The sequence below is a fragment of the Hirundo rustica genome, chromosome 3 (genome assembly GCF_015227805.2).
Source record: "Hirundo rustica isolate bHirRus1 chromosome 3, bHirRus1.pri.v3, whole genome shotgun sequence".
NCBI lineage: Eukaryota > Metazoa > Chordata > Aves > Passeriformes > Hirundinidae > Hirundo > Hirundo rustica.
In genome coordinates, this window is record NC_053452.1 from 40,197,435 (window position 1) to 40,223,145 (window position 25,711).

The 25,711-nt window shown below is 36.4% G+C and overlaps 1 protein-coding gene across 1 annotated transcript in view; it reads right to left on the reverse strand.

Annotated features, from left to right (window-relative positions):
* Positions 1-25,711, reverse strand: part of PDE10A (phosphodiesterase 10A) — a 169,665-nt gene that overhangs the window by 48,115 nt on the left and 95,839 nt on the right. Inside the window, exons 3-5 of the mRNA XM_040057725.2 lie at positions 18,773-18,801; positions 7,015-7,135; positions 5,061-5,110 (exon numbers count right to left, since the gene is read on the reverse strand). Coding sequence (XP_039913659.1) covers positions 5,061-5,110; positions 7,015-7,135; positions 18,773-18,801 — 200 coding nt within the window. The remainder of the gene's footprint in view (positions 1-5,060; positions 5,111-7,014; positions 7,136-18,772; positions 18,802-25,711) is intronic.

Consider the following 25,711-nt stretch of genomic DNA (forward strand, 5'->3'; position numbering starts at 1 on the left):
TGGTGGGGAGGTTATGCATTCACCCTTCTGAATGGTATAAATTTTTAACTGCACTTAACTCCGGGAAACTTTCCAGTTGATTTACTCAAGAAAAATGCAAGAGTTATAGCAGTTCATTGACACAGAAAAGTTGACATCGCTTCCATTTTAAGGCATGGACAGCAAAGCATTTTTCTGAAAGACATTTAGCTGAACAGGTCCCAAACACTCCTCCAGGGATGAGGATCTCTGAGCTTGCACAAGCAACAGACTGTCATTCTTCATGACAGCACAACTAAGGAAGTATTCCCAATGACAAGCACAGTGCTTCCTGCCCTACACACCATAGGTATTGGAGATGATTCCCTTCCTCTCTGCCTTATCCAGCCATACCTTCAACCCTCAACTTTCTTTTCTTTAGATTAAGAAAAAAAAAATTATTGTTTCCTGATCATTCTCGCTGCTCTCTCCTGAATTCACTTCAGCTCCTCCAATTTTTTTTTTTTTTTTTTTGCCCTTAAATTCAGTGTTTTAATGAGCCATTATTCCATCTGGGGTTTTAGCACTGGAGAGAGCAATAGGAAAAATCCTTTACACAAAGGCTAGAGTTCAGTTTGTGCTAAACCTAAGTGTATTTTTTGATACAGCAGTGATTATTGCACACACATTTTTACCTTCAAATTCACTGAAAACCCCAAAATCTTTCTCAGAGTCATCAACTGCCCTACACAGAGAGAGGCAATATGTGGAAAGCTGAGCACTTTTCCTGGCTGAATCATTGTCTGGTTTCTTCTAGTCATTTTCCAAAGCCTATTTTGAATCTAATCTGTTCCTACAAACGTATCAGCAGTCCTATATTCTTTCTGCAGCCATGCATTAGTGAATATATTAAGCAAAACCAGATACCCAGATAAATCTTCGCAGATTTACGCAAAACAACTTTCCATTTGGGTAGTGAAATGCAAACATGGCCTGAAGTTGTGTCGGGGGGGTTTAGGTCGGACATTGGGCAAAGGTTCTTTGGTGGTTGGGCACTGGTACAGGCTCCCCAGGGAAGCAGCCACAGCACCAAACCTGACAGAGTTTAAGAAGTATTTGGACAATGTTCTCAGGACAAGGGCAATTCTTGGGGCGCACTGTGCAGACCAGGAACTGGATTTCAATGATCCTGATGGGTCTCTTCCAACTCAGGATATTCTATGATACTATATTCATTGTGAACGTGGTCCACAAGTCCATTTACCTGAATATTAAATTAAACAAGACCAAAATTTCCCTAAAATACATTTTGACAGTTATTTATTTCTTTCAGCTTGATAATTTACTGACTCAAATTTAAACTCAAACACTGTAACTAAAGAAGAGCTTTCACTCTCTGCTGAGCATCACTATTCACTGCCAAATAAGAAAGCAACAGATTTCTTCTACTTCACATATAAAAACCCCACATGGTCTTAGAATTGATTCAAGAATAAAGACCAAAGTTTTCTGAAGTGACTTGCAGATAAAAGTTTTCACCTTGAAACATGTTTAAAAGACTCAAATTTCAGAGAAGATATCTATGCATTCAAAAACTGGAGGCAGCAAGCAGTACATTTTTTTTTTCTGGGTTCTTAATAATTCAAATTACCCACGTCAAACTCACTAGGTGGCACTGCATACACATCAAGCTGCAACAACTTTTGCATGACCAGAAATTCAAGAATGGCTTAATAAAATACACCCTGAAGCACAGGGTATGTGCACATATTTGTGGCCTCACATAATTATTTCTTACAGTAAAGCTATTGGAAACTTCTGTCTGAAGCGAGGATAATCTGTTTGTCAACACAATTTGCAGTTTCAGGAACTAAGCAGCACAAGACCAAGTAAAAGCTGCTTTAAGTGTATGCCTGTTAAATTCGAAGTCATACATCTTTATGTAGGAATCACGGTGTAATCATGAGGCATATTACTCATACAAGTAAGAACTATAAACAAGAAGCATCTGAAGAATTGATTAATATAGTAATATGTTAGGAACTCTGTAACCGTGATAAGTATTTCAGAAATTTTGCCTTGTGAAGATGCCAGCTTTAGGCTTAAATCCATGCCCAGCTAGCATGATACTTAGGCAATTGATTTACACACACAGAGTATCCAATATAAGAATTTTAGTAAATCCTTTAAGTCATGTTTGAAGATGATACTTAATTAAGGTCATAACAGGAGAATTATGAACTGTATATTCATCCCCATTAGAAATAAAAAAAGAAAATTGAAATAAAGTTACGTCCTTTGCTGGAGAAACTGTTTACTTTGGAAGTGTTTCTGCTCTCCAGTATATAGTATTTGTAAAATGGCTGCTATGTACCTTAAGAAAAAATAATTTTATTTGCATAACTATGCTAACCCATGGACAAAGATAATTCCTTAGATATAAAGAAAGTTCAAAAACCAGAGGCAGTATGGGCACAGGTCTGTTCAGATCATGACCCTGATGAGGAAGCTCTACTGTTTCTAGCACGAATACTTTGTAATTCATTCTATCATGTACATAGCACAGGCAGAACCAGATTCTGATACACTGGGCAACATCCTGGGGAAGGAAGGATCCGGGCATGCAAGGGGTGCTTACTTGCTAGAGGGCAATCATTTGAAAAGCAGAACCACCATCAGAACACGCTCAGAAAGGACTGCACTGAGTGCTGGTCCTTCCAAGCAATTTGAACACCCAGAAGGATGCTGAAACAACTGAACTGTCCACACTGGCACCATTCTAGCACCAATTCTGCATAATACTTGCATAAAGAAATGCACTGGAATCTATTGCAAGAAAGTTCACTCAAATAAATAACCTGAAGGCATTCAACCTGAACTGTCAGCCAGAAGTTACTTAGTCCTTATGCTGTTTTCCAACTCTAATATGTTATGTAAACTTCAATACGCAGAAAGAAAATGGGACCGTAAAGAAACTTTATATTCAAATCACAAATCTAGCACCCAAATATTAAGCAAACAAAAGCAGATACTACTCTTCAACACATGGCCATAGATATTTAGCAAATACTTTGTCCAGGCTAAAATTAAAACATCTGTCCATGTTGTAATTTTTTAAAAAATTTCAGCTTAAAGAATTAGTTCATTCCTGTTTTTGCTATGCAGAATATTTTCATTCCCATTTTAAAAACTCTGGGAAAAAAAAAAAAAAAACAACCAAAAAAACCAAACCAAAACAAACACCACCACCACATTTCCACATTTCCATTTCCAGTGTTTGCTGGACAATGGTTAATCTCACTTGGATACATTCTTTAAATTAAATGTTGAAGAGACAAGAGCTATCAAAATTAATTTCCAATGACAATTTCTTATAAGAAATAGGCTAATGCATTACCATTTAGTTACAAGACTACAAACATGAGTTTGGCCCAAAGCCCACCAAAGTGAATGGAAAATCTCACACTAACTTCAAAGGATTTGGGACAAGTCCCTATAATAACTACATGAAGAGCATTCCATTTTGGGTGATGCAGCTACATAGCAGTGGTTAATAAAGTCAATATGGGGTTTTTTTATTATTTGGAGCTTTTTTCAGGAAAGAGTTGTACTGGAATACTGGGAAGCAAATAGATTAATATGCTTAATATGTTATTTAAAAACAAAACAAACCAACCAACCAAAAAAACAAAAAGTAAAACCAGAAGGTCATATAGCACCCAGGCCCTCAGGGTATCAGAAGGCTGTGAATAATCCCGTATTATGCCACACTAATAGGAAAAACCTTGCCACAGTAAGAATTCTTTGTCTCAAGCCATAAAGTTAATTTTACTGTAATCATTTACAAAGCATTTAGAGATGAGCATGCTCAGCTGGTGGGCAGTCACTGCCACCAAAGCTAGTCAGCACCGTGCATTTGGGATGGAGGCTGAACTTCCTGCGGGTTCCTGCCTCTGGCAGCAGGAGAAGTTTTCAGTGACTGTTTGCATCACCCCCTACCCATGACAATGAATGCTGTCACCTACCAATGAGAACCAAAGATTGCATTCATAAAGGACAAACACGTTTTTTAAATTATACCTCTTGGTGAAAGAGTTATTTAAAAATATATGCTATTTATTTGCTCAACAGAAGCCATTGAGAGAAAACAGATCTTTTGAATAATAAAGTGGATTATCTTTATTATATGAAACAGTCATATCACAAAAAAATAAAAACCTCATTTCCATTTCTTATAGGAAATTTCTGCATGGGCCTTCTTCTACATCAAGTTACTGGAAGGTTGTACATGTTTCCACTATTTCAAAAATGGAATTTTTTACCATTTTTTTCTGAATTCAAATATTGCACAAAGAGCAAAGGAAACTGGACTATACAAGAACAAACTATTAAAACTGGCTGTGTAAAGTAAGGAAAAAGGAATGAGAAAAAATATTTTCCTCTCTAGTCACTGCTTGTTTCTTGAATCAATGAAAGACAAAATTTCTGACAAACTGTGATTTTTAATTTGAGGGAACTGACTGAAGTACTAAACCGCATTTCCTTCTTGATAGCTATTCAAAATAACTACAGAGTCTTGTATCATGCTAACTGTACAAATTAAACTAGATAGAAAAAGATGTAAGGTATTCTGACATTCAAACAGCAAAAGAACAAACATTGGACTCACTGTTATCTGAATTATTACATCAAAAACTAACTGAATGAAGAAATTTTAAATGTATCATTTATTTTATGCCAAGCAGAATCTACATCTGAAATTTACATTACCTCACTATCAAGTTGCAGCTGACAATTAACATTAAAAAAAAAAAAAAAATCAGGGAGATAACTAGATGCAAAGAAAAGGCTATGAAGACAGTAAATCCAGGTTAAGTTTTCTATTTCTTAAAGACAGTTATTAATAGGGCTAAATCACAAATTAAGCTTTCATAGGCAGAGAGACAATAACATAACGGCCAAATCTTAAAAAAAAGAGACCAAGGATCTAAATGCAGAGAATATGATTTTTCATTACCATTGTTATTATATTAAAAAAAAAAAAAAAACAAAAAAAACTTGTGAATGTACAGAAAAGCAGCATTTTAATTCTGTATACTTACATTATTACATTCTCCCAGGAAATACAGTGCAAATCCATCAGCTTTCGTAGCTGCCAAAGCAATAACAAAATAAATAATTGTACTCACAGGGATAAACTGAACTTATACAACACCTTTGAGGTGAAACCACCGACTCTATTCCACTAAGGGCAAACATCTACCATTGTAAAGGTTAAGGTCTTTTGCTGTGTCCCCTAAAACTCCCGAGAGTCTACAAAGTTAGAGGTACCACAGAGCTCTTGCTTTCTTCATTGGCATTTACTGCATTCTAAAAGAGAATTAGAAACAACTTCTTAATACATCTACACTTCAAGGCCTAGTGTCTGTAAATGCAAACTAATTCACACAATTGAAGTAACATAAAGTGTATTTACAACATAATCCGTCAGATACCACTACAATTTCTATGAGTAACATAAATGCCAATTGTAAATGTTAAGCTATATTTGTCCTTGCCTTAAGAGAGAAAATCATGGGAAAATGAGGAGTTACAAATACTGCCATAAAAATGTATTTCCAAACAAACTGTTTCTATTTTCTGCACCTAGCCCATATTAGAAAAACTGACACTCACCAGAAAGTTTATACATTTTAGATTTCTGTCAGATTCAGACTGTGGTATGAAAGAGGGTAAAGTCAAGTTATTTAAAATGCCAAAAGTTCAGAGTCAACCAACCATCATAACCTACCCTCAAAATCAGGACAGTATATAGCAGAAAATGTTTTCACTCTGCCTTACACAACAGGCTTGGATCATGTATCTGTCTTTCCAAAAGCTAACAAATATTATAGCCCGTTAAAAGGCATACCTGGTACTTATTGAATGAACTCAAGAATCATTTTAGCACATTTCAGGGGGAAAAATTTTACTTGTGTGCAACCAAAGCAAACAGGTTTCTTAATTTCTTTGACAAAAGGAAAAAAGTTCCACTGGATAGTTACTTGCTCGCTGTCAACTGTGCAGCGCTGGTGAGAGTTGAATAATTTGCATTCATATTTTAAACCCTTCAGCTGTAGTACCCAAGTATGTTGATCTACAAGGCAAATGAATACTGCAAAGGAAATAATATAAAAAAACACCTTCTGTCTGCTTTACAAAAGAAAAATAATTGTAAAATATAAGCACTCTTTATTGTCAAGTCTCACTTGTGTGAGTATAGTATAGTATATAGCTGTAAAGTAACAAATTTGATTTGCTGTGAGTTGGACATCAATATCCAAATAACAGCTTAGGCAAAATCAGCAGAGAAAAGGTTCTTTTAAAACTTCATATATAAAAACCAGAACTATTACTAATCATTACAAAATTATGAAGTAGCCAGGACAGGTAGCTCTTTCTAAAGAACTCACTGAAATCTACTGTGACACTTCTGGTTGAAGTCTGAGTACATCCATTCTGGCTAAAAAGAGGCCAAATTACAGTTACATTGTTATTGAGAGTATTTTTTTTATTTTCAATTTTTAACTTTGGCACATATGTAGTATTTTCTTACCACAAAAGGTACTTAGATAGGAAAAAAATAAACAACTGAGTTTAGTTTGAGATCACACAAGATATGTCTGCTTCCAGTGACATTTTGATTGTTTCAAAAGGAGTTTAACTATGCAGTGAAATTACTGATAGTTTTTGTGGGTTTGGTTTTTTTGGTTTTTTTTTACTTTCACTACTTGAATTGTAACATCATCATAACCAGAACAGTTAATTCTTCGGTTCATTTAACATGAGACTCTAATATCACAATTGGATATGCAACTCTCTCCAGAGATGAAATTCACTTTAGGGCAGCTAGGGATTCACTGAGGGACAGAAGGTGAAATAAGTGCACACTGAGAGAACATCCAATGGGAACACTGTTATCCCTCAATACCTGTCTTTATTAATTAAACCACGTAAGAAATGTGCTGTGCACTGATGCTGAGTAACAGCTCAGAGACATCTGATTCTCGTTCTTACCTATTTTAATGATGCTGCTCAGTTCATACAGAAGCAGTTGGTTATCTCCTCCTGTATCCAGGCGCTGCTCTATGTAGCTGTTTAATTCGTACACCACGCCTTGCATATTTGTATCCTGGTACTAGGGAAGCAAAGAAGAGAAGAACATTTTAGAATAACTGAGATGCATTTTGCAGGTTTTAAACATACAAAATCTTTAAAAATAACATGTTAAGATTTCAGTACTGAGCCAAGAACTGTCCTAATCCAGCTGCCTGAAAAACAAGGTCACTGCTAAGCAGGAGGCACAGCACCCCAACCTCTGTTCATTAGATATTTGTTCAAAGCACACTGAGAAAATCACTGAACAATTAATAATTGCCTAAACTGAGCCAGGGTCATGGACAATGTCTAAAGAAAATGAGAGAGAGATGACAATTGTCAAGTCAGTAGACTTCACAATTCCTTCCTTCTAAGCTCCTAGTCCACCAGGAAAGGAAGCAACTGCCTTAGGTAGCAACTTCTACCTCAGATTTATGTGCCAAATGAAAGAATTGTGCCAAGCACCAGAGCTTTCAGGTGGTGGTAGCTCAGGAAGCTCAGCCTTTCAAATACAGAAGCAATTAACACCAACCAAGTGAAGGAGAAAAATCACGAGTCAAAATCATGCCAGCCACTGTGGCTTCATAGGCATTTGTTTCAACTGATGATGGCAGACACAAATCAAATCTGTTGGCAGATTACAAATCAGTTAGGATATTTAGATGGGAGCCATGGGGTGCTGATTGCTGGTATGATGGAACAGCATGACGTGGTTAAAATCTCACAGGAAAGGAGATGCAGCCTCCCTTCAGGGGCCCAGCTGCATTTGTTTATCCATTTCCCAAGTTCTGAAGGGCTGATAAAAACAGCACTAAATGGGTATGTGTAGCATGACAGCATCACAAACAATAATTTCACAGAAAGCAATCCCTGGCACTAAGTAAAGATTCATTACCCTGCCCAAAACTGGTAATGTGGTAACTGAAGAAAGTAATACGGCCAATTACTTACTGAACTCCATGATGCAGTAAATTACATTGCTTAAACTAAAAATTAAGCTGGTGATATTTAGACAAATTAATGTTGCTTGAAAGACTGAGGCTTACTCTTCTGCTCATTCATACTTCAGAGCCAAGCTTAACACAGATCAGACTAATATAAACTACTATGGAAAATACCACAAATGTTCAGAGTATCACAGTTTCCACTATCCCACTACCACTCCAACGTTTATTTACATGTAGGTAACTCCTCAGTATCTTTCTAAATCTTCTCTACCTGTAAAGGTGGGTAAACATTTACATGTGACACTTACTGATGGATTAAGCACATAATTTACACAATATATTTCATTATATGACTTTTATTCCCTCTCTTTTTTTTCATGCATACAACACACTATGTCATTAATAGAGACCATGTATAGATATATATTTAGGACAAATTTTGATGCCTCATCTCAAAAAACCCCAAAAAGCTCTGCAAACAAAAAAATCCAAAGTGCTTCCTGGATAATATCAATTCCCAGTTTCTTTAAATTCAGCAGATCCTAATCTTGACTTGAAAATGGTTCCTGAGAATATCCAATCTTTGCCATGACATCTTCTTAATCTATTAATCGATTTCTCCACATGGCCATATTAAAACATTTGAGTCCTAGGCTGTCCAAATATTCTCAATGTAAAACAAACCGGACACTTCGTAATTCTTTCTGTAAAATGATGTGATGGTTATACATTTTGACAGCGATGTAAGGTCACACTGCATAAATGCATAAACTGCTGCAAGTCTTGAGTTTACAATACAGCGTGCCACCACCAGTATTAGCACCACACGGCAGCTGGCAAGCTTCCACTGCCCGCCCTCTGTTTCGTCCCACATTTACTCCTCTATGGTTATTATTCAAAGGGAGAAAACAATAGCATAGTTTCATGCAAATGGAACTTTTATACTTACAATCTGTAGCCATAAGTAGCCATAAAGCAGCCATAAAGCAGGAAAATGGTGAACACGAGTCTACACTATTCAGACGTGCTAACCCCAGTCTGCAAAAGTATGTGCGGCCACATAGCCTAAAGCAACAACAGCTAATCAAGCACACATGCACAAAGCCTTTATCATGTGGAAAAATGCCTTCTCAGAACTTGGAAATGAATACACATCTTTTTGCCTGTGACGCACAGTCAGGATTTAAATCAAATCTTCAAAGATTAAAGCTAATACGTTAAGAGAACGCATCATCAAAACGAGCCCATCGGCCTAACAGCCATGGCAGAATAATTGCTTTGCCTCTAATCAAGCCGCAGTTCAACACGCACAGTAATTATATAGTAGCTATGTGCCCTTTATCCTCACCTCTGCCACATACGCTTGCAAGTGTTTGGTAAGCAGGGCAAACGATTGCTGAAAAGATGGCAGCCGCGTAATGCCGGCCATTGCTACGCGGCGCGCGCGTCTGGTACTGACCATCTGCGCACCCACAACTGGCCCCATGAACACAGCTTGCCCAGATTCACAATTAAGTAATTCTTAGATCGATCATCTACAAAGATTTACTCCGTCATGCTGCAAAATGGTTTTCCTTTTATTACAGTAGAGTGAAAGAGGGGGTTTTTTTATTAGGTTCTAGGCATTTTAGATTGGATAACCACAATTATGTTTGGTTGATAAGCCACAATAGCCTTTATGAAACCCTGCATTTAAACACTGAGTAAGTCATCAGGAAACTCTGGTAGAAGCACTACTCAATGTGCTTGCTAACACAGACTTGTGCATATTTGGTCTAAAACTTACTTTGAGAAAGCAACTCCTCAAAAAATTAAACACCTTGGTGGAAAAGGAATATTTATTATATATGTACACTATTATATGGAGTAATTAGTTTCTGAATTTGCAATTTGAACATTAATACTCATCAACTTTTTCCTTAATTCATTCTTTCCATTGCTGATTTCCTTCAATCTACAATTCAGTGTCTACAAGTATTTTGGCATACTGTAAAATTCTGAATTTCAATGATATTACATAAAATAATTCACCTAGACTAAAAACTAGTTTAGCACTATCAAGCTTCTAGTATGATACTATCATATTTCTAGTAGCTGTGTACATTTTAAAGCTATGAAAATGGACTAACAATTAAGAAGAGAAATTGTATTATAATTATTCATAATAAAATTTACAAATATAAAATAAGGGGGTTTTTACAGGATTTATGTAAAATATTTATTTGGTTCTTAGTCTTTAGAATATTGCAGTGAAATGGAAGAAAACAACCCATGACACTTTAAGAATAGTTTTGTGCCTTGAAATTAAACAAGGAGGCTAGGAACATAAACATTAAAGGAGGCACTGAAATACTGTAGAATGAGATGCATTTTAAGTATTCCTTCTAAACAATTAAGACACATGGAGAAACTAATACTCAAATACACAATTTAATATCTAAATTAAAAAAAAAAAAAAAAAAAAAAAAAACCAAGAAAAAAGAAAAATCACCCTGAAATGAAGAATATTTCCATGTTTTTATGCTCATAGGGCAGTTGTACCACAGGTACTCTATGCTTTTGTGGGAAAGAAAAAGCCCCTTTGCTGCAACAAAAAGTCTTCATTAACACAGCAGAGAGTCAGTAAGTGCCAGTGTAATCCAGAAGTTGATCTAGTTGTTCTATATCTTTTTAAAATGTCTTATGAATAGCCATGAGTAAGTTTCTATGTAAAACTTACTCCTAGGACAGAGCTCTTTCTCCAGAGCAACAAATGCCTGGTTTTGCAACAGAACTCGGCCCTTTTGCAGGCCTTACAGTGTATGACCCTATCGCAGAGTAAGGTTAGAATAAACAAGCACCAAATTCCATTTAACGTGGAGATGCAGAAATTCAATGGATGAGGAGAAGGAAAAAAAAAACCAAACAAACAACCAAACTCAAATGTCCTGGGAAAACTGTGCCATCCTAGGTTTCCTTAATTTCATTTACTATGCCAGAGAAGACAGGAGGAAAAGGCCAATGCCTATCACTGCTGTGCAGTGGATGGAGTGTACAATATCAGCCTCAGCAGCGCTGATTGACCCAATGCTGTACATGTTGCATCCAGTGCTACCAATTTCATCCAACTGCAACGCACTCTAGAGGCACCATGGGGGCCACACCACGGACAGATGGAGAAACTGACAACATACTTTTGATCCAAGATGTGTAAGCATGCCAAAAAAGGGGAAAGAAAACAAAACCAAAACCAAACAAACAAGAACAAAGAGAAACATCTCAAACAAACAACCCCCCACCAAAACCACCAAACCAACCAACTCGACCACGAAACAACAACAAAAACAGCCTCAAAAAACAAGCAACAAAAACACTTGGTGAAATCAAAATTACATTCTTCGTGAAGAAAAACTGAACTCAGGTGTCCAGTAAGAAGGAATGCCTGGATGAGGATTAGATTCTACTGGGGCAAATAGAGGTTTGTGTAAGGAACCTCAGCTCCTGAATGGTGTGAAATCACTGAGAATAAAGGATCTACATAGGCCAAGGACATTGTACACAGACACAGGAGTTTAGAACACCCATTCTTGATTTGGTTACATCACTCAGTGCTTTAGTTAACCAGCTTCTTCAAACTGCCTAAATTAAACTGCAGCATCAGCACCAATGGCAGTATCAAAATTTGCGGATAATGAATTCAAGTAATTCTGTGTAACATTTTACACAAAAGAATGTCCTTAGGCAGGGAGTGGATTTCACCCAAGATTCTTCAGTCATCTTTAAAACTGACAGCTCCTCTCTTCTCCATTAGCACACTACAGAACACAGGCAGCTGCTGAACCAAAACCAGCCAAAATCTCCTCATAAACTGCCAGCCAACAGAAGTTTTCTTTCCTATAAAACTATAGTCTTGGCATCAGAAGTCATCAGGGAAAGAATTTAAAGATGAACTAAAAGCACCTCCCAAATAAAAAAACAACACATTTGGGAAGTCTTAATGGTATGAATTAACATTTGATTGAGATGTCAGTCCAAAATATTTCACGCTAGGTATTTTCATACTTGCCCAGAAGTATAAAAAGACAGGTCTTACATACCTAAGTTCTCAATGCCACTGATACTTGCATTATAAAAACAATTTCCCAACAGCAACACTTATATGCTTCTCAAAAAAACCCAAAACAGAACAAAAATTGTTGACACAAAAAGAAGTAAATAAACTAAAATATTTGATGCCTTTTTCTGAAATAGATCGGCTTTCCCTTCTCTCAGGTAGCATTATGAAAAATCCCATATGCACAGTTACCATCCTGATTTAAGAGACTTGCTCTATGTAATTTTCCAGTTCCATCCATAACTTATCTTCTGCAAAGATAATCAATATTCAATTTCTTGTATCTTTTCTGAAGAAATACTACATGTCCTTTAAGAATTTTGTCACTATTACTTTATTTACCCACATACTAAGTGTTTTTTTAAACTGAAGAATATTCTCCTGTGTTTCTCTTTTTTATTATTCCTTACAAAGGAACGCGTAACTAGAAAGGAACATATTGGTGACTAAATCCAGTGCCTTGAAGGCAAAGATGGCCTTGTAACAGACATTTGTTTTAAAAGTACCTAAAATATTCATTCCATGTGTCACTGTATCACAATGAGTATTCAGACACCTGGTGTAGAAACAAAGACCATCAGACCTGTAAGTATCCCAATAGTCACCTACTTCTTTAAATGCAAAAATTTATTTTATTTTAGTGATAGTAATGTTATTGCACTTCTGATGACCAGTGGATATAAAAAACTAGAAATCACTGAAGGGGGGAAAAAAAAGTCAACACATTTAATTAAATCAATACTAAAATTATTCAGTAGTCATTTTTACGTGTAGTGAGATAGGTTGTCTGCATGTTTGCCATGTATATTTATACATACTGCTACCTTTTCTAAGCTTGGTAATTTCACTGACTGCAATATTTTGCATTGTTGATCTGCACTGATGGCTAGTTCCCATCTTGCATGGAAACTACTGTTTGTTATTTTGGGGCATAGTTAACCATGAGATAACTACATTCTAATAACACTGAAAACATGTAAACTGCACGTGTGAAGAAACAAAAATATGGATTTCAACTTCATTTTAAAAAATAATTAAATAACACCCCCCCAACAAAAGGCTAATTGAACATCATGTTTCCAAGGGGAAATGCTGAAATTTCACAAAAGAATGTGAAATCCTAGGACTGAAGAAAGTAGTCAACAAACTTAAAGTGCAGAGGTGGCTTTCAGAGGAGCAATAAGCTTGGAGAGGAAACCCAAAAAAAAAAAAAAAAATCAGAAGAGGTTAACTGGGCTCAGCTGGAGTAACCAGTTTTCTTTAAACTTGGACACTGGAAAGCAAGCAACTATAAAGAGCAGTCTTAGCTGAGGTGATTAATTTTAATGCTTGCACATAGCCTCAGAGAAAACTACTCCTACACACATTTGTCTGACGTCTATTCTTCTTGTTTTGACTGGACAGGACATGGGTTAGAACTTGCACGGTAAATAAAGTTTAGCATTGCAGCACCATAGGCAGGTATTTATGAATTTTTTCTTCGCTCAAACACCTTCATGACAAAAGCAAAGAAGGGAAAATACAAGATGATGCTTGGCAGCACAACCCCTATTATGATGCAAACCAGTTCTCTTACTCTGCACAGAAAGGACCCACTAATTTAGAAGACACATATTTCCTGGCCTTTTTATGTAGCTGTTTTCCAAGCCACAGAGAGATAGTGAATAGCTTTCCTAGAAGAAGCTTCTTGTCCCATAGCCCCCACTCACTGACATCCATTCTAACCTTGCCATCAGCTCCTTCCCTGTTACCAAATGGTAACACTGAAATAAATAGCTTCTCAATAGGGAAAATACATTATAAAAAGCAAAGGCTTCACCTATGAGAAAAGAACATTATGATTATATAGAAGTAACAATATAACAATATAAACTTTTATTAGCTGTAAGGCTCATAAAACTTCATGAATATCTCAATTATATCACCTCTCCAAATTATATAATAAAACAGCATAATGAGCTTCAGTTTAACTTGACAAGGCTGAATACTTCTCCTCTTTTTAAAAAGCTTTTTAAAAAATGACATTCCCTCCTAATACTTGACTTGCAAGCACTCTAAAGACACCATGTACAAAATTAAAAATAAACTTCTTTATTTTCCTACCATAGTTGCTTATCACTACCACAGTATTCACAAGGTTTTCTTTTTAAAGAAATCAGCTTATACAAGCATCTTCTCGTGACAATAGGTGCAATGTCATTTGCAACACTTCTAAAAGCTATATATATATATTTTTTTTTTTTTAATATATATATATATATTTATATTTGTTCTAGTTCCCCTAACTTTTTGACTGATTTGTTCTCAGTTCTGGGACAGCATAAAAACATTTAAATCCCATCTTTATAAAGAAGATACAACAAGGAATGAGCTTGCTTTGCCAATGTGTCATAAAGAGCCCAAATCTTTATTATCAGTTGCACAGTGAAGATACATGCAATTACTGTGACTATTTACTGAAAACACACTTGCTAATTCTCTGACTGGCAGTCACATACTGTGCTGGGTGCTGGCTGGTGCCAAGGCAGCTGCCAAAAAGCTGCAAGACCAAAAAGGGGAAAGGAGAGGATTAAAGTATCATTCCTGTTTCCAAGAATAAAGTACTTTAAATGAGCAAGTCACTTGCTAGGTAATAATTTTCTGGTGTTTATATGGTAAACTTCTGCAAAGTGAATTGCTGTTGGCATTGCCTTTTATATGGTAAACTTCTGCAAAGTGAATTGCTGTTGGCATTGCCAGAGTTTACAAAGCAATAGGTACTTGCCAAAAGGCAGCTTCACTGGAAGTATTGTTCAAGTAAACATGGAATGGAAAGTTATTAAGCAAAATGAACAGCTAATTTTGTCGTGATCGTATCAGGAACATTGAGTATTTTCCTTTAAACTTCAGAATCTGAGGTACAAAAGAGCACACAGTGATCACGGGAAACTTAGCAGCACGTAGAACAGAATCCTGGCTATAGTTCATGAAAGAAAGGAGTTATTTTTGCCAACTGAAAAGAATAACATGTCTCCAAAGCACACTGTTTTCACTAATGTTGTCAGAGAACTACATCTTTAGTCTAGATGCGCATGAATACACGTGCACTTAGTGCTCAAACTCACACTCGTCTATTTTTGTTTCTCTTCCAGATGAAACAGCAAAACAACAAAGTATTCAGCTTAAGTTCTCTTCATCTAAGTAGTTCAATAGTTGGTTTTCTTTCTGAAATCCCTCTGCCCAGAAAACCACTTATGTAGCTAGGATGGATGGGATCAGCCAACACACATCTGCACAATAAGTAAGCAGAAAAATCTCAGCATTTCCAAGGATGTTCCCAACACTACATCACGCAAAAAGGAGATTCTGTCCCCAGTTACATATATTTCATAAACACTGGAAACTAGTATTCAGACAAAAGTTCATAGGTTCACTGGTCACAGATGCTCATGAGGTATTCTGTAACCAAAGCTGTTCTTATGCCAAAAGCATTATCTTCCATCAGGAAATCCTTCCCCTCCACCACCTATCAGATGCCATGCCAGGCCAAACGAGAAAATCTTTCCATATAATTTCTGAACACCAAAATATTGACAAAATTGCCATTAGTAAACCAGAATTAAAGATAATAAATTTTGAAAAACTTTTTTCTATTCTATAATTTTCAAAATTTAAGTTACATGGAAGCTTTCTCCTGTTTTCTCCTACTTTCTGCTCTCCCCTTCTTTCAAAAACTTGAAGTGCCAACAGCCAAGTGTCCTGCTTTATTTTAATTTTCTACTAAGAAGCTAAAAATGATAATATATTCAAAATGCAGGTTCTATACAGCAGAATTTCAAAAATTCCATTTCAAAATTTCTTAAGTTTTCAAAGTGTGAAACTGCAACATAAACCCCTTGAAAATAGTGAAGCTTTCTTCCAACAATGAAAGATTTTTTTCAGTATAGTCCTACCTCATTTTCTAGCTAACATGGTATTGTTAAGCAATTGGTGGTTTAGTTCTGCAATAAATTTCCTTTCACTAACCTTAATTTTTCCTTCCCTATAATACAAGCTGCTTCTTGCAGATGTTTTCAGGAATTAAAAATATAACACTTAATGACTTCAAAACTCATAATTCTTCAGTCAGTATGAACATGTCTTTTTGTCTGAAAAACATTACTCACGTACAGAACTTTCTTAATTTACATTCTAATTTATGTTCATATTTTAATTAAACTGGTATCTGAGCTGCTGCTGAAGAAAGAGGATGTATTACAATGGTCTACATTATTATATATGACATTATTCAAAAACACAGCGAACCAACCAACCTATTATTTTGTAGCATGGTGTATTACTAAGTACCTTCAAGTACTTTACTTTAAGAAAAGCCAAACCAAATAGTAGTGCAGCACAGTATACATACCAATTGCACAATGATTAATAGCTAAAAAAGCCAAGGAGAAAATGTTTACTTAAGAACATCTGAAGTATCATCTGCACCCTACTGATTCCAGGGCTTCAATTGACAGCCCATCCATCTTTAGGAAATCCTAAGTCACTAGATTTGACTTTGGAGGGCTGAGACGGCTGCAACCAGTCAGAGACACACAGGGAGTGACTGGCAAGGCAGACTTAGGGGTTCAGAACTTGTTTTATTTGCCTTAAATAGCTCAGATGTGGTAATTGTTGGAGTCCAGGGCATTCCTTTGGCTGCCCTGGAGGGTCAGAGACCTGGACAGGGGGGTCTGGGACCCTGGCCCAGAGCTCAGAGGGACACTGGCTTTGATCTCAGTCCATGGGAGAGGCTTCCAACACTGAGAGATGAATTACAGGCCACAATAGTGTGAAAAAATAGTAGTTTAGCTTATCACAGGGTGAAAAAACCAGTAAATTTAGGTTTCTAGCATTGGAGTGAACGGGGGCAAGATGGAGGATTGGGGCGTTGTCTCCTGCTTCTTCTTTCTTCTTCCCTCACTCCATTTCAGCTGTGACGGTGGCACAAAGTAGTTCAAAGAGACAGGGTCAGAGTAGAGATGACCTGTTTAGTATAAGTGATAGACATTGGCAAGTAATGATAAATTAAGAATACGTAGCAAGTAGTATAAAAGATAACAACTGCCCAGCTCGGGAGGAGTCAGAGTCAAAGTCGGGGAGTCGTCAGATGCCTGAGCAGCTGCAAACATCTTTTGTGGAGCACTGAGAAAATTAAGATAAGAACAATAAACGAAGCATGCAACCTTGAAAAATCAGAACTTGAAGACTCCCTCTCTTTCTTCCGGTTGGCACAGAGCTGTGCAGAGGGCAAAAAGACTCTAAAACCACCTGAATGTCAGGGAAAGCCCACAACAGTAATCAAGATGGATTATGTAATTCTGTTTTACAGAGGTTTTGGTAAATGTTAATCTACTAAATTAAAAGGCACTTTCTCACATACATAATTACAGCTTCTGATAATTTTAGTCAGATCTTTAATTATTTTAAGATGAAAACAATATATATAGATATACTAATAACAATAATTCCAGGTTACACCAAAAGGTATCCACTGTCGTAAGAGTAACATACTAAGGGACGAACATGTTGAAAACTAATGAATTACTTAAACATACTAATTTCCACCAAAATTCTTGACACCCTCATAAGTCCATGGCACGTCATGTATATGGAAAACGTCTGCTTTAACACTTTAGACAACATTTAATCTCTGTTTTGTAGGCACATATGAGGTGAACTTCTGTTCCCCCTTATCCCAGCCCTCTGCTCACAGGGTTATAAAACTGAAGTTTCCAGTACCAGCCATAGTCATCTTCTACTCCTACTGAGCGCAAGAGCATCCAGCCAGTTTTTGCAGTCTTTCAACCTGCCCCATTTATGATGTACGTCTGACACTACTGCACTTCTCCTGGGAACATGAAATAGTTTATGCAAGACATGCAAGAAGGAGAGCAAAATAGGACTAGGATTCCACCCTGGAAAATTGTACAGGCTCCCCCAGCTTATGGAGTCCCTCAGGATGGCTGGACCTATCTAGGGGCAACATATTGTCCTGTACTGATCTTTTCCCATTCACAGCAAAGGCACTCATTCTTAATAGATCCCTGTAATTAGTCCTCAGTCACGGACAGATACTCCGCAGGATGGAGTGTCAATCAGATGTAAGGCTAAGGTTGGGAATCTATTACTGAATATGTTTTTTTAGGATTTTACATTACATTTCAGGCAGACCACTGCAAAATACTTTAAGTTAGGGAATTTAACTCATTGTACCACACCACATCTCAAGAGGGAGTTATTAAATAGGGCATTTTTCTTCCCTTCTCATGCTTGCCATCTATTGAGGCAGTTACACTGATTAAATAGTCTGATGTTATGCTCAAAGTCCCATGAATTTCCTGGTTTCCATGAAGTACCTTTTTAAAATTGGATCATGAAAATAGCACTGGGAGAACTCTAAATGCAAAATATCCTTCAATTTATTTACAGCCAATCAAGTGTTCTTAATATTTATTTTCCTTATTAACTGTTCTCTAGACAGTCTGTACAACATTTTTTTCCTCTGGAGATCCACTATAACTAGGGAATAGAGATAAATCTTGATCAGAGTCTGTGGAAAAATCATCTCAAGTGAACAGTGGGCCACTTCTTTTTAGAGGGGATAGAGAGCAGCACTTACCCTGCTGACTTCTTTAGGAGCCGTTTCATCTAAAAGGAAACAAACCAAACAATTAGGAACTCTGAGAAGTTTCTAGACTGAATTAAGAACAAGGCAACAAACTTCGAACCATTTTTGCACATTTGTACAAAACTTTCCTAATATGGTTTCAATCAAGTGATTGAAATATCCTGAGACTGGCTTGCATTTACAATCTTTTAAAAACCTCTACAGTTAAAAACCAATTGAAATTGGGATAAAGTATTTAGGAATTCTATTCTAATTTAGTAAGAATACAAAATTTCATATTTTCAGAATTCAGAGGAAAGCTGGCACAGGCCAGCTAAACACTACATTTATATTCCAATTCAGTAAGTGTATTGCTCGTAGAGCATAGTCTGAGAATTAAAGGCCTTTGCTACCAAATATATGCTACCAACATCCTACAAGGAAGCTAGTGAGCAGACTTAGAACTTCTGCTCTAATATCAAAGATACTAGTCCTGTTGACTTCTTTGGATGTGGAAAAAAAGTCTTGCAGCTATAAGAAAAGAAGGAGCACTGATGTGATCTGGCATAGCATGTTAAATGAAAATAGATTACAAAAATTTACATATATATACACACACGTGCACACAAACTCTAATGTTTTGTCCTTTCAAATGCAAACAGACTTTCATGCATTTTTTGGTAATTTTAGTACACATATAAATAAACATAGGTACAATATCAGAGCTAAAACATTGAGTAGTATTTCTGAAAACGGGGGGAAAGCAGCTATACAGCAAAAAACACATCTGCCACAGGAGTTTCCAACTTTCAGTTTAAATGCCAAAAGTAGTTTAAGCACACCTTCACAAACCTCCAGTTGGTTAGTTTTTCCTTAAAACCTGAAGAGAACTTTTTGCAACCTTTTATTTGCTCCTAGGAGCAAATTACTATACTTCTGAAATTAAAATTAAGTCAGGAAATAGATTTAATCTCACAGAAAATACCATATGTTTATATTCATCAAAGGCTCTTTGTATCTTGCCATGTAAAATGAACTTCTAAACAATAACGGTAAGAAAACCCCCTATTTTCTAGCAAACACATTTAATGCACCATTTCTGATGAAAAAATTCCCTATAGCAATACAGGTTCCCCATAAAAATTGAGTGATGCCAAGGAAAAAATATATTTCATAACCATGAGTGAATACTAGTCTCCTCTTAATGCCATTCAAATGCTATGCCACTAATTTACACATGCAGAACACAGACATAAACTTAATTTGGCTATTTAAGGCAGTTCTGCTGCTTGCAGTGCAATGTGTAACACATGCTCTGCCACATTCAGTGATGTTAACTTCCTGAACCAGACAAATCTACATACCAGTTACAGGAACAGCCAGAGCTACACTCAAAATCCATCTCTCCTACTACCTGATTTCTGACACAGAGCAACAGGAAATGTGAACAACAGAAAAGTGTGATGACAATGACACTTTCCTTGGCATGTACTCTCAGTTTTCATGGATCAAACATTTCTTCAATCAGAGGTGATGCTTTTCTGTTTAAAGCATGGGGTTTTATTTCCTCACACTTTTGTGGGATAAGGAAGGGTGTTAGATTTTGTTTGGCTGGTTATTAAACTTAAGTCACTAGTCTTCAGCATTCTCAAAATCCTGTGAGCTCCATAGCTCAAATACATAATGAGAAAAACTATTTTATTTTGAATCTGCACACTATGCATTTCAGCTGGTGCCTTCCATTCATCTTATTTATGGAGCCTGTGATTCTACAGATCTGTCAAGCAAGTCCTTCTCTGCTTCACACCCCATGTAAACCTTCCCTGGCTTAAGAGGCCTGGTCTGATTGGCTGCTGGTAACTCATCACTCCTACTTCCTCTGTCCTACTGCATCTTGGTGGGATGTAGAAATACAGGCAATACTGCAGCTCAGAAAAACACAGCTAGGACTTACAGAATGACACAGGGATGATTTAGGGAGTTTCTCTGTATTTGAAAAGAATTATTCCTAACATTGTACTTGTTTCTTGGTAGTTACTAAACCCTGGGCTAACATTTTCAAGCATTTATAATCTGTAATACCAATATCTATCTCAAAATGATAACTAAGACCCCCCTACTGTATGTGTAAAATTACTTCCCCCGTGTAAAGTAGTCAGCATTTAGCAGAATTACATTTGCCATCTGTTTTAGCTCTCACTCAGTAGTTTTAGCACCCTGGATTACTATACCCCCCCACTCAAAAAAATTTAAATCTTATCTTCCAAATTAAATTCAACCCTATATCCTCTTACTCAAGTCATGATGTATATACTAAAAAACATGGTTAAATCATACTAGTGATATCCCTCTCCTGGAACAAAATCAATTTATTGTAACATATGGAATATAAATGAATACCATCACAATTCTATCGCTTTCACAGCATTGTAAGACATAACTGCCACTGCAATTTCAGCTTAACTTATACAATTCTAATTAACAACTGCACAGTACACTACAGATATGCATAATAATCATTATAGTAATTAAAGACAGCATCCATCTGGGAAAACTTCCATACTAGACCCAGTCATATAAGATAGGAAGAAGCAGAAAGTAAGAAAGGGAACAGGAAAAAAAATCCACAGATGTTTGTTGTTTGGCACAGTATAAATGAAGCTAGGTTTAGTTTGGCTCAGGGTTTTTTTTTTGGTGGGTGAGTGAAAAGGTGTTAAAATGTGTAATTTTTTGTTTAATAGGGAAAAGTCAGATTTCATTTTGCACATAAAATAAAATCCCATTTCACACTTGGATTTCTATGCATGAATTTTAAAAAACAAAACAAAGGCCAATAAATTTTTGACAATTGCAAGATGCTAAGCCAGAGCAGTCACAAAGAAAACTTTAATGCAAAGGAAGTTTTCTACATCTCAGACATTAAATTTTGAGACATTTGCCACAGAAGCAATGATCTTAATACCCAGTTAGTTTTATCACAGGAACTCTTCTGGGAAACAATACTGACTTTCTCCTCGGTCTTATTTTGATCTTTTTTCTGTGTCGTTAAATGCTGGTACAGTGTTGTTGATGACAGCAAACAAATACTCAGGATTAATTCTGTTTGTAAGATCCCAGATAGCTCTACAGTCACAGTTTCCTAAGGAATGTTTTCCCACAGAGCAGGTGTCAGATTGACCTAATATTTTTTCTTTTGAAAGTTTTTTGCAATGCAATTAGACCAGCTGAGATATATTTGCTGCCCTTTTTTTTTTTTTTTTTAACCTAGAAAAGCATCATACACTCTAGCTCAATAATAGAAATTCCACATCAATTTGCATAGATTGGTTAAAAACTGATCTCACCACCCTGAAAAAAGTTTACCACGTTTACCTCTGTGGTAGAATGGCACCAGTCAGATGAAATCAGTCAGTCTGTTTTAGTTGCAACTTGCATCCTTGTTTCTGAATCTTGAATCTGGCAGCTTATGTCTCCCCTGAATTTGTAAGCTCTTTCAAAGACACCTCAGCTGAGGGGGGTTTCCTAAAGCAGTAACTATCACACATATGCAACAGAAATTTCAAGCCATCACTCAAAAACATTCTTGCTTCTTAATGCACAATCTCATTAATGATTAACTAAACACCTCTCCTGATTTTCAAGAGTCTGGATTTACCTCACAATTCAGAAGCCCTTGTGTTACTTCACAGAAAACTTAGTTTGTTTAAACATAGATTTAGACATTGAAAGGGAATATTCATTATAGTGATCACTGGTGGCACACTGTGTTTCTTTCCCTGAAGTATGACAAAGCATGAATTCTAGCTATTTTACATGAACAGTAAGATCTACATTTCTAAGTTCCTGAAAAAGGATGCTCAGTTCTTCCTATTCTTAAGTAACCGGCATCAGACAATGAATAAGGCCTGAACCAAGACTTCACTGCAGATGGTAAGCAGAGAAACATATTGTCTGCCAGGTGTCCTCAAATTTTAATTCATTCTTTCACATATAAACAAACAAGGCACTACACACAATAGGATTCAAGAGACTGTGCATTTGACTTCATTAGACATACTTAAATCTGGTAAAGTTTGGAAGCTTATTATTTTCTATGGTCTTAGCCCACACTAAACCGATTAAACAGTTGGAGCAATTTTTCAGGATGGCTTGTTCTGGTCAGAAAACTTCCAAAAGATATCATCTGAGAGTCTCACCAGTCCTTGTGAGAATAGAAAGCCATGAGGAAGATCTAGCGTTTTCTTCTGTTTCCACAATTGCATAGCAGTACAAAACATACCGATGGTAGCTCCACACTTATACATCCAGGATCATAAAAATCCTCAACTGTACAATGTATGTGACAATTTAAACTAATCTAAGCAGGGCATTCCCACATCTGCTAAAAGCTCCATAACATTCCTTACGAGTCCATCAAGTTTAATACACCTCAGCAAAAATCATGTTAGCACCTGGAATCTGACCATCAGGAAGAAACTTAGTTTCCAGCAGTAAAAAAGCTTTACCAAGAAAGTCTATTATTGTGGTTTTTTGGTAATTAGCCAATAACTTCATATCCTATTCAACACAGCTGTTGAATAACAAGAGGGTTAAAGCTGGTTAGATCATCCACCTGATCAGTCAACAAGGTGCAATCACCATTGTTTATTACTGGAATGCAGCCACAAGACAACAGGTTGAAGAGTGTGTAAAACAGTTTATCCTTTTTTCATACTTACCAGTTTACAGCTATACCTTTATGCCTGTATCTATTGCTTTTCTTGTCCAACACATGATTCCATGATTCTGCCTGGCTTTCACTCCACTACCTGCACTGCAGCTTTTTTTTAAATGGATTACATACCTTGCAAGCATGTTTGGTAAAGGAAGTTTCTCATCCAGTAATAACACAATTTCAGAATTACTCATTTTAAATCAAACATGATTTCCCCTTTTTTGTTGTTGTTGGTTGCCAAGTATAAAGTATCCTTAGAGTTTACTCTAATCAACTTATCTAAGAAACAGCATTATCACTACTAATCTGTCCTCTCACTTTTGAATAGAGCTGTCCCTTTACTTTTGGATATTTTTCAAATACCAAATTCTGACTTCAAAATTGAAGTTTTATTGTGTTCAGCAGATGTTTTCAAAGTGAAGGAAAAAATTACATTGTTGTTGGCTCAAATTCTATTCAGACATATACCTTAAGTAATTGCATTAAAATCAATAGAACTGCTACAGCAGGCATTGGAAAACAGAAATGCTTCCGTGTATTAAATGCCACAGCATTTCTGTAACGTACAGTGATTCAGGGCTGAAAGAGGTGATTAAAAGAACACTGCTTAAAGCAGGTCCTACAAAGCTCCAGCAACCTGAGAAAGCCCCACTGGATCTTATCCACTGCAAGACATTTGGATATTTTAAAAACATGCATACAGTTTGGACCCTGCTGAGCCTCTTGAGTTTGTTTATTCCTAGATCATGAATACCTCTTCCGAATTCAAAAGGTGCCTGGACAACTTTAAGAAAGGCACTTCCTTCTGCCTTCCCGACATCTATATACAGCCCACACTTCACTCTGAACCCAATAAGGCAAGGGATGGGATCACACAACCCAGCACCATGACCTTCCCCATCCCTGGCATGGAGAAAGGCTTCTAAGACTTGTTGGCCCAAAGAGAAACCAAGGAATTTCAGCAGGTTGTCAGCTTCTGGAGAAGGAAATACTGCATATGGCTCAGTGACAGCAAGAGAACATAATAATCTTACACATGTTAGGAAGAATGTAATCCTTCACTTACCCTGGGGAAATAGAGAATCAGATACCAACACTTTTAGTAAACTTTATGCTTTTAATTATTTCTGTTTTGTTCTCATCCCTATCTTTTTTATCACTGTATTCTCATGTTCTTCTGTTTAGAAACATAAAAGATTGGGTTTTTTACAAGAAAAAAAAACCATGTCCCCGTAATAAAACTCGAAGCTATTGGACTCTTAAGAAGTTGTATAAATTTCCAGATTCCAGTGTCTATTGCTATAGAGAATATCAAAAGTAGAACAAGAAGCTTCGCAGGCGGGCTGATCATCTTCTTTCTGGACCTCTGACTACACTGAAAACCAGTATCATGTTACTGAACTTTGCAGTAAAATCCTTAGAAATTGCAGAAAAATCAAGACTGAGTAGTTTTCTTCTCTTTAGAACAGCTGACAAAGAAACAAGAGAAAATGCCCCAGAGGAAAAGTTTGCTAACGTCAACAAGAGCAAGGGATCATTAGAGTTGAGATGATAGGTTACCACGTGAGAGGGTGCAGTGATCCAGTGTGAAACATATTTATGTCAGGGGAATAATTTCAATCCCTCTGAAGAAACCACACTCTAACCACAACATAGGTACATTTGTATTAGAAATGTATTTTATTTGCTTTACTCTGGAGATTGAAGACCCAGAAACTGAAAAAATGTTTAAATTAATCAGGAAAAAAAAAACCCTGAAGATAAAAAAGACAGACTAAAATTTACAAATTAAGCCTTTTTGCTTTTAGGGTATTTCAGCTGATTTGTTAGTAATCATAATCAAGCTCTCAGTAACTGAGTTGAATATTACAGAATAATGATGTGGAGATAATTCATGACTTTGGCGTCTTTGAAAAATGACATGTTACAATAGCATGATGAACAGATTGAAACCAAGAGAAGATTGAACTATTTACTACTTATCAGTACCACCACTGTGAGTAAAACATTTTGCTTGCAATGAGAAGACTGCTAAAAAAAATATAAAATTATAACTTCACTGAGTGGAAAGGAACAGAATACGTAACTACAAAATTATAGACAGTTCTCCATGACAGCACCTTATGAATTTCTGAACTAGTCAGTTTTTATTCTAAAAAGATTTTATAATGACATAATTATAATTCACAGGAATGATACAAGAAAAAAAAAAAGACTTAAAAATTATCTTTTTGGCT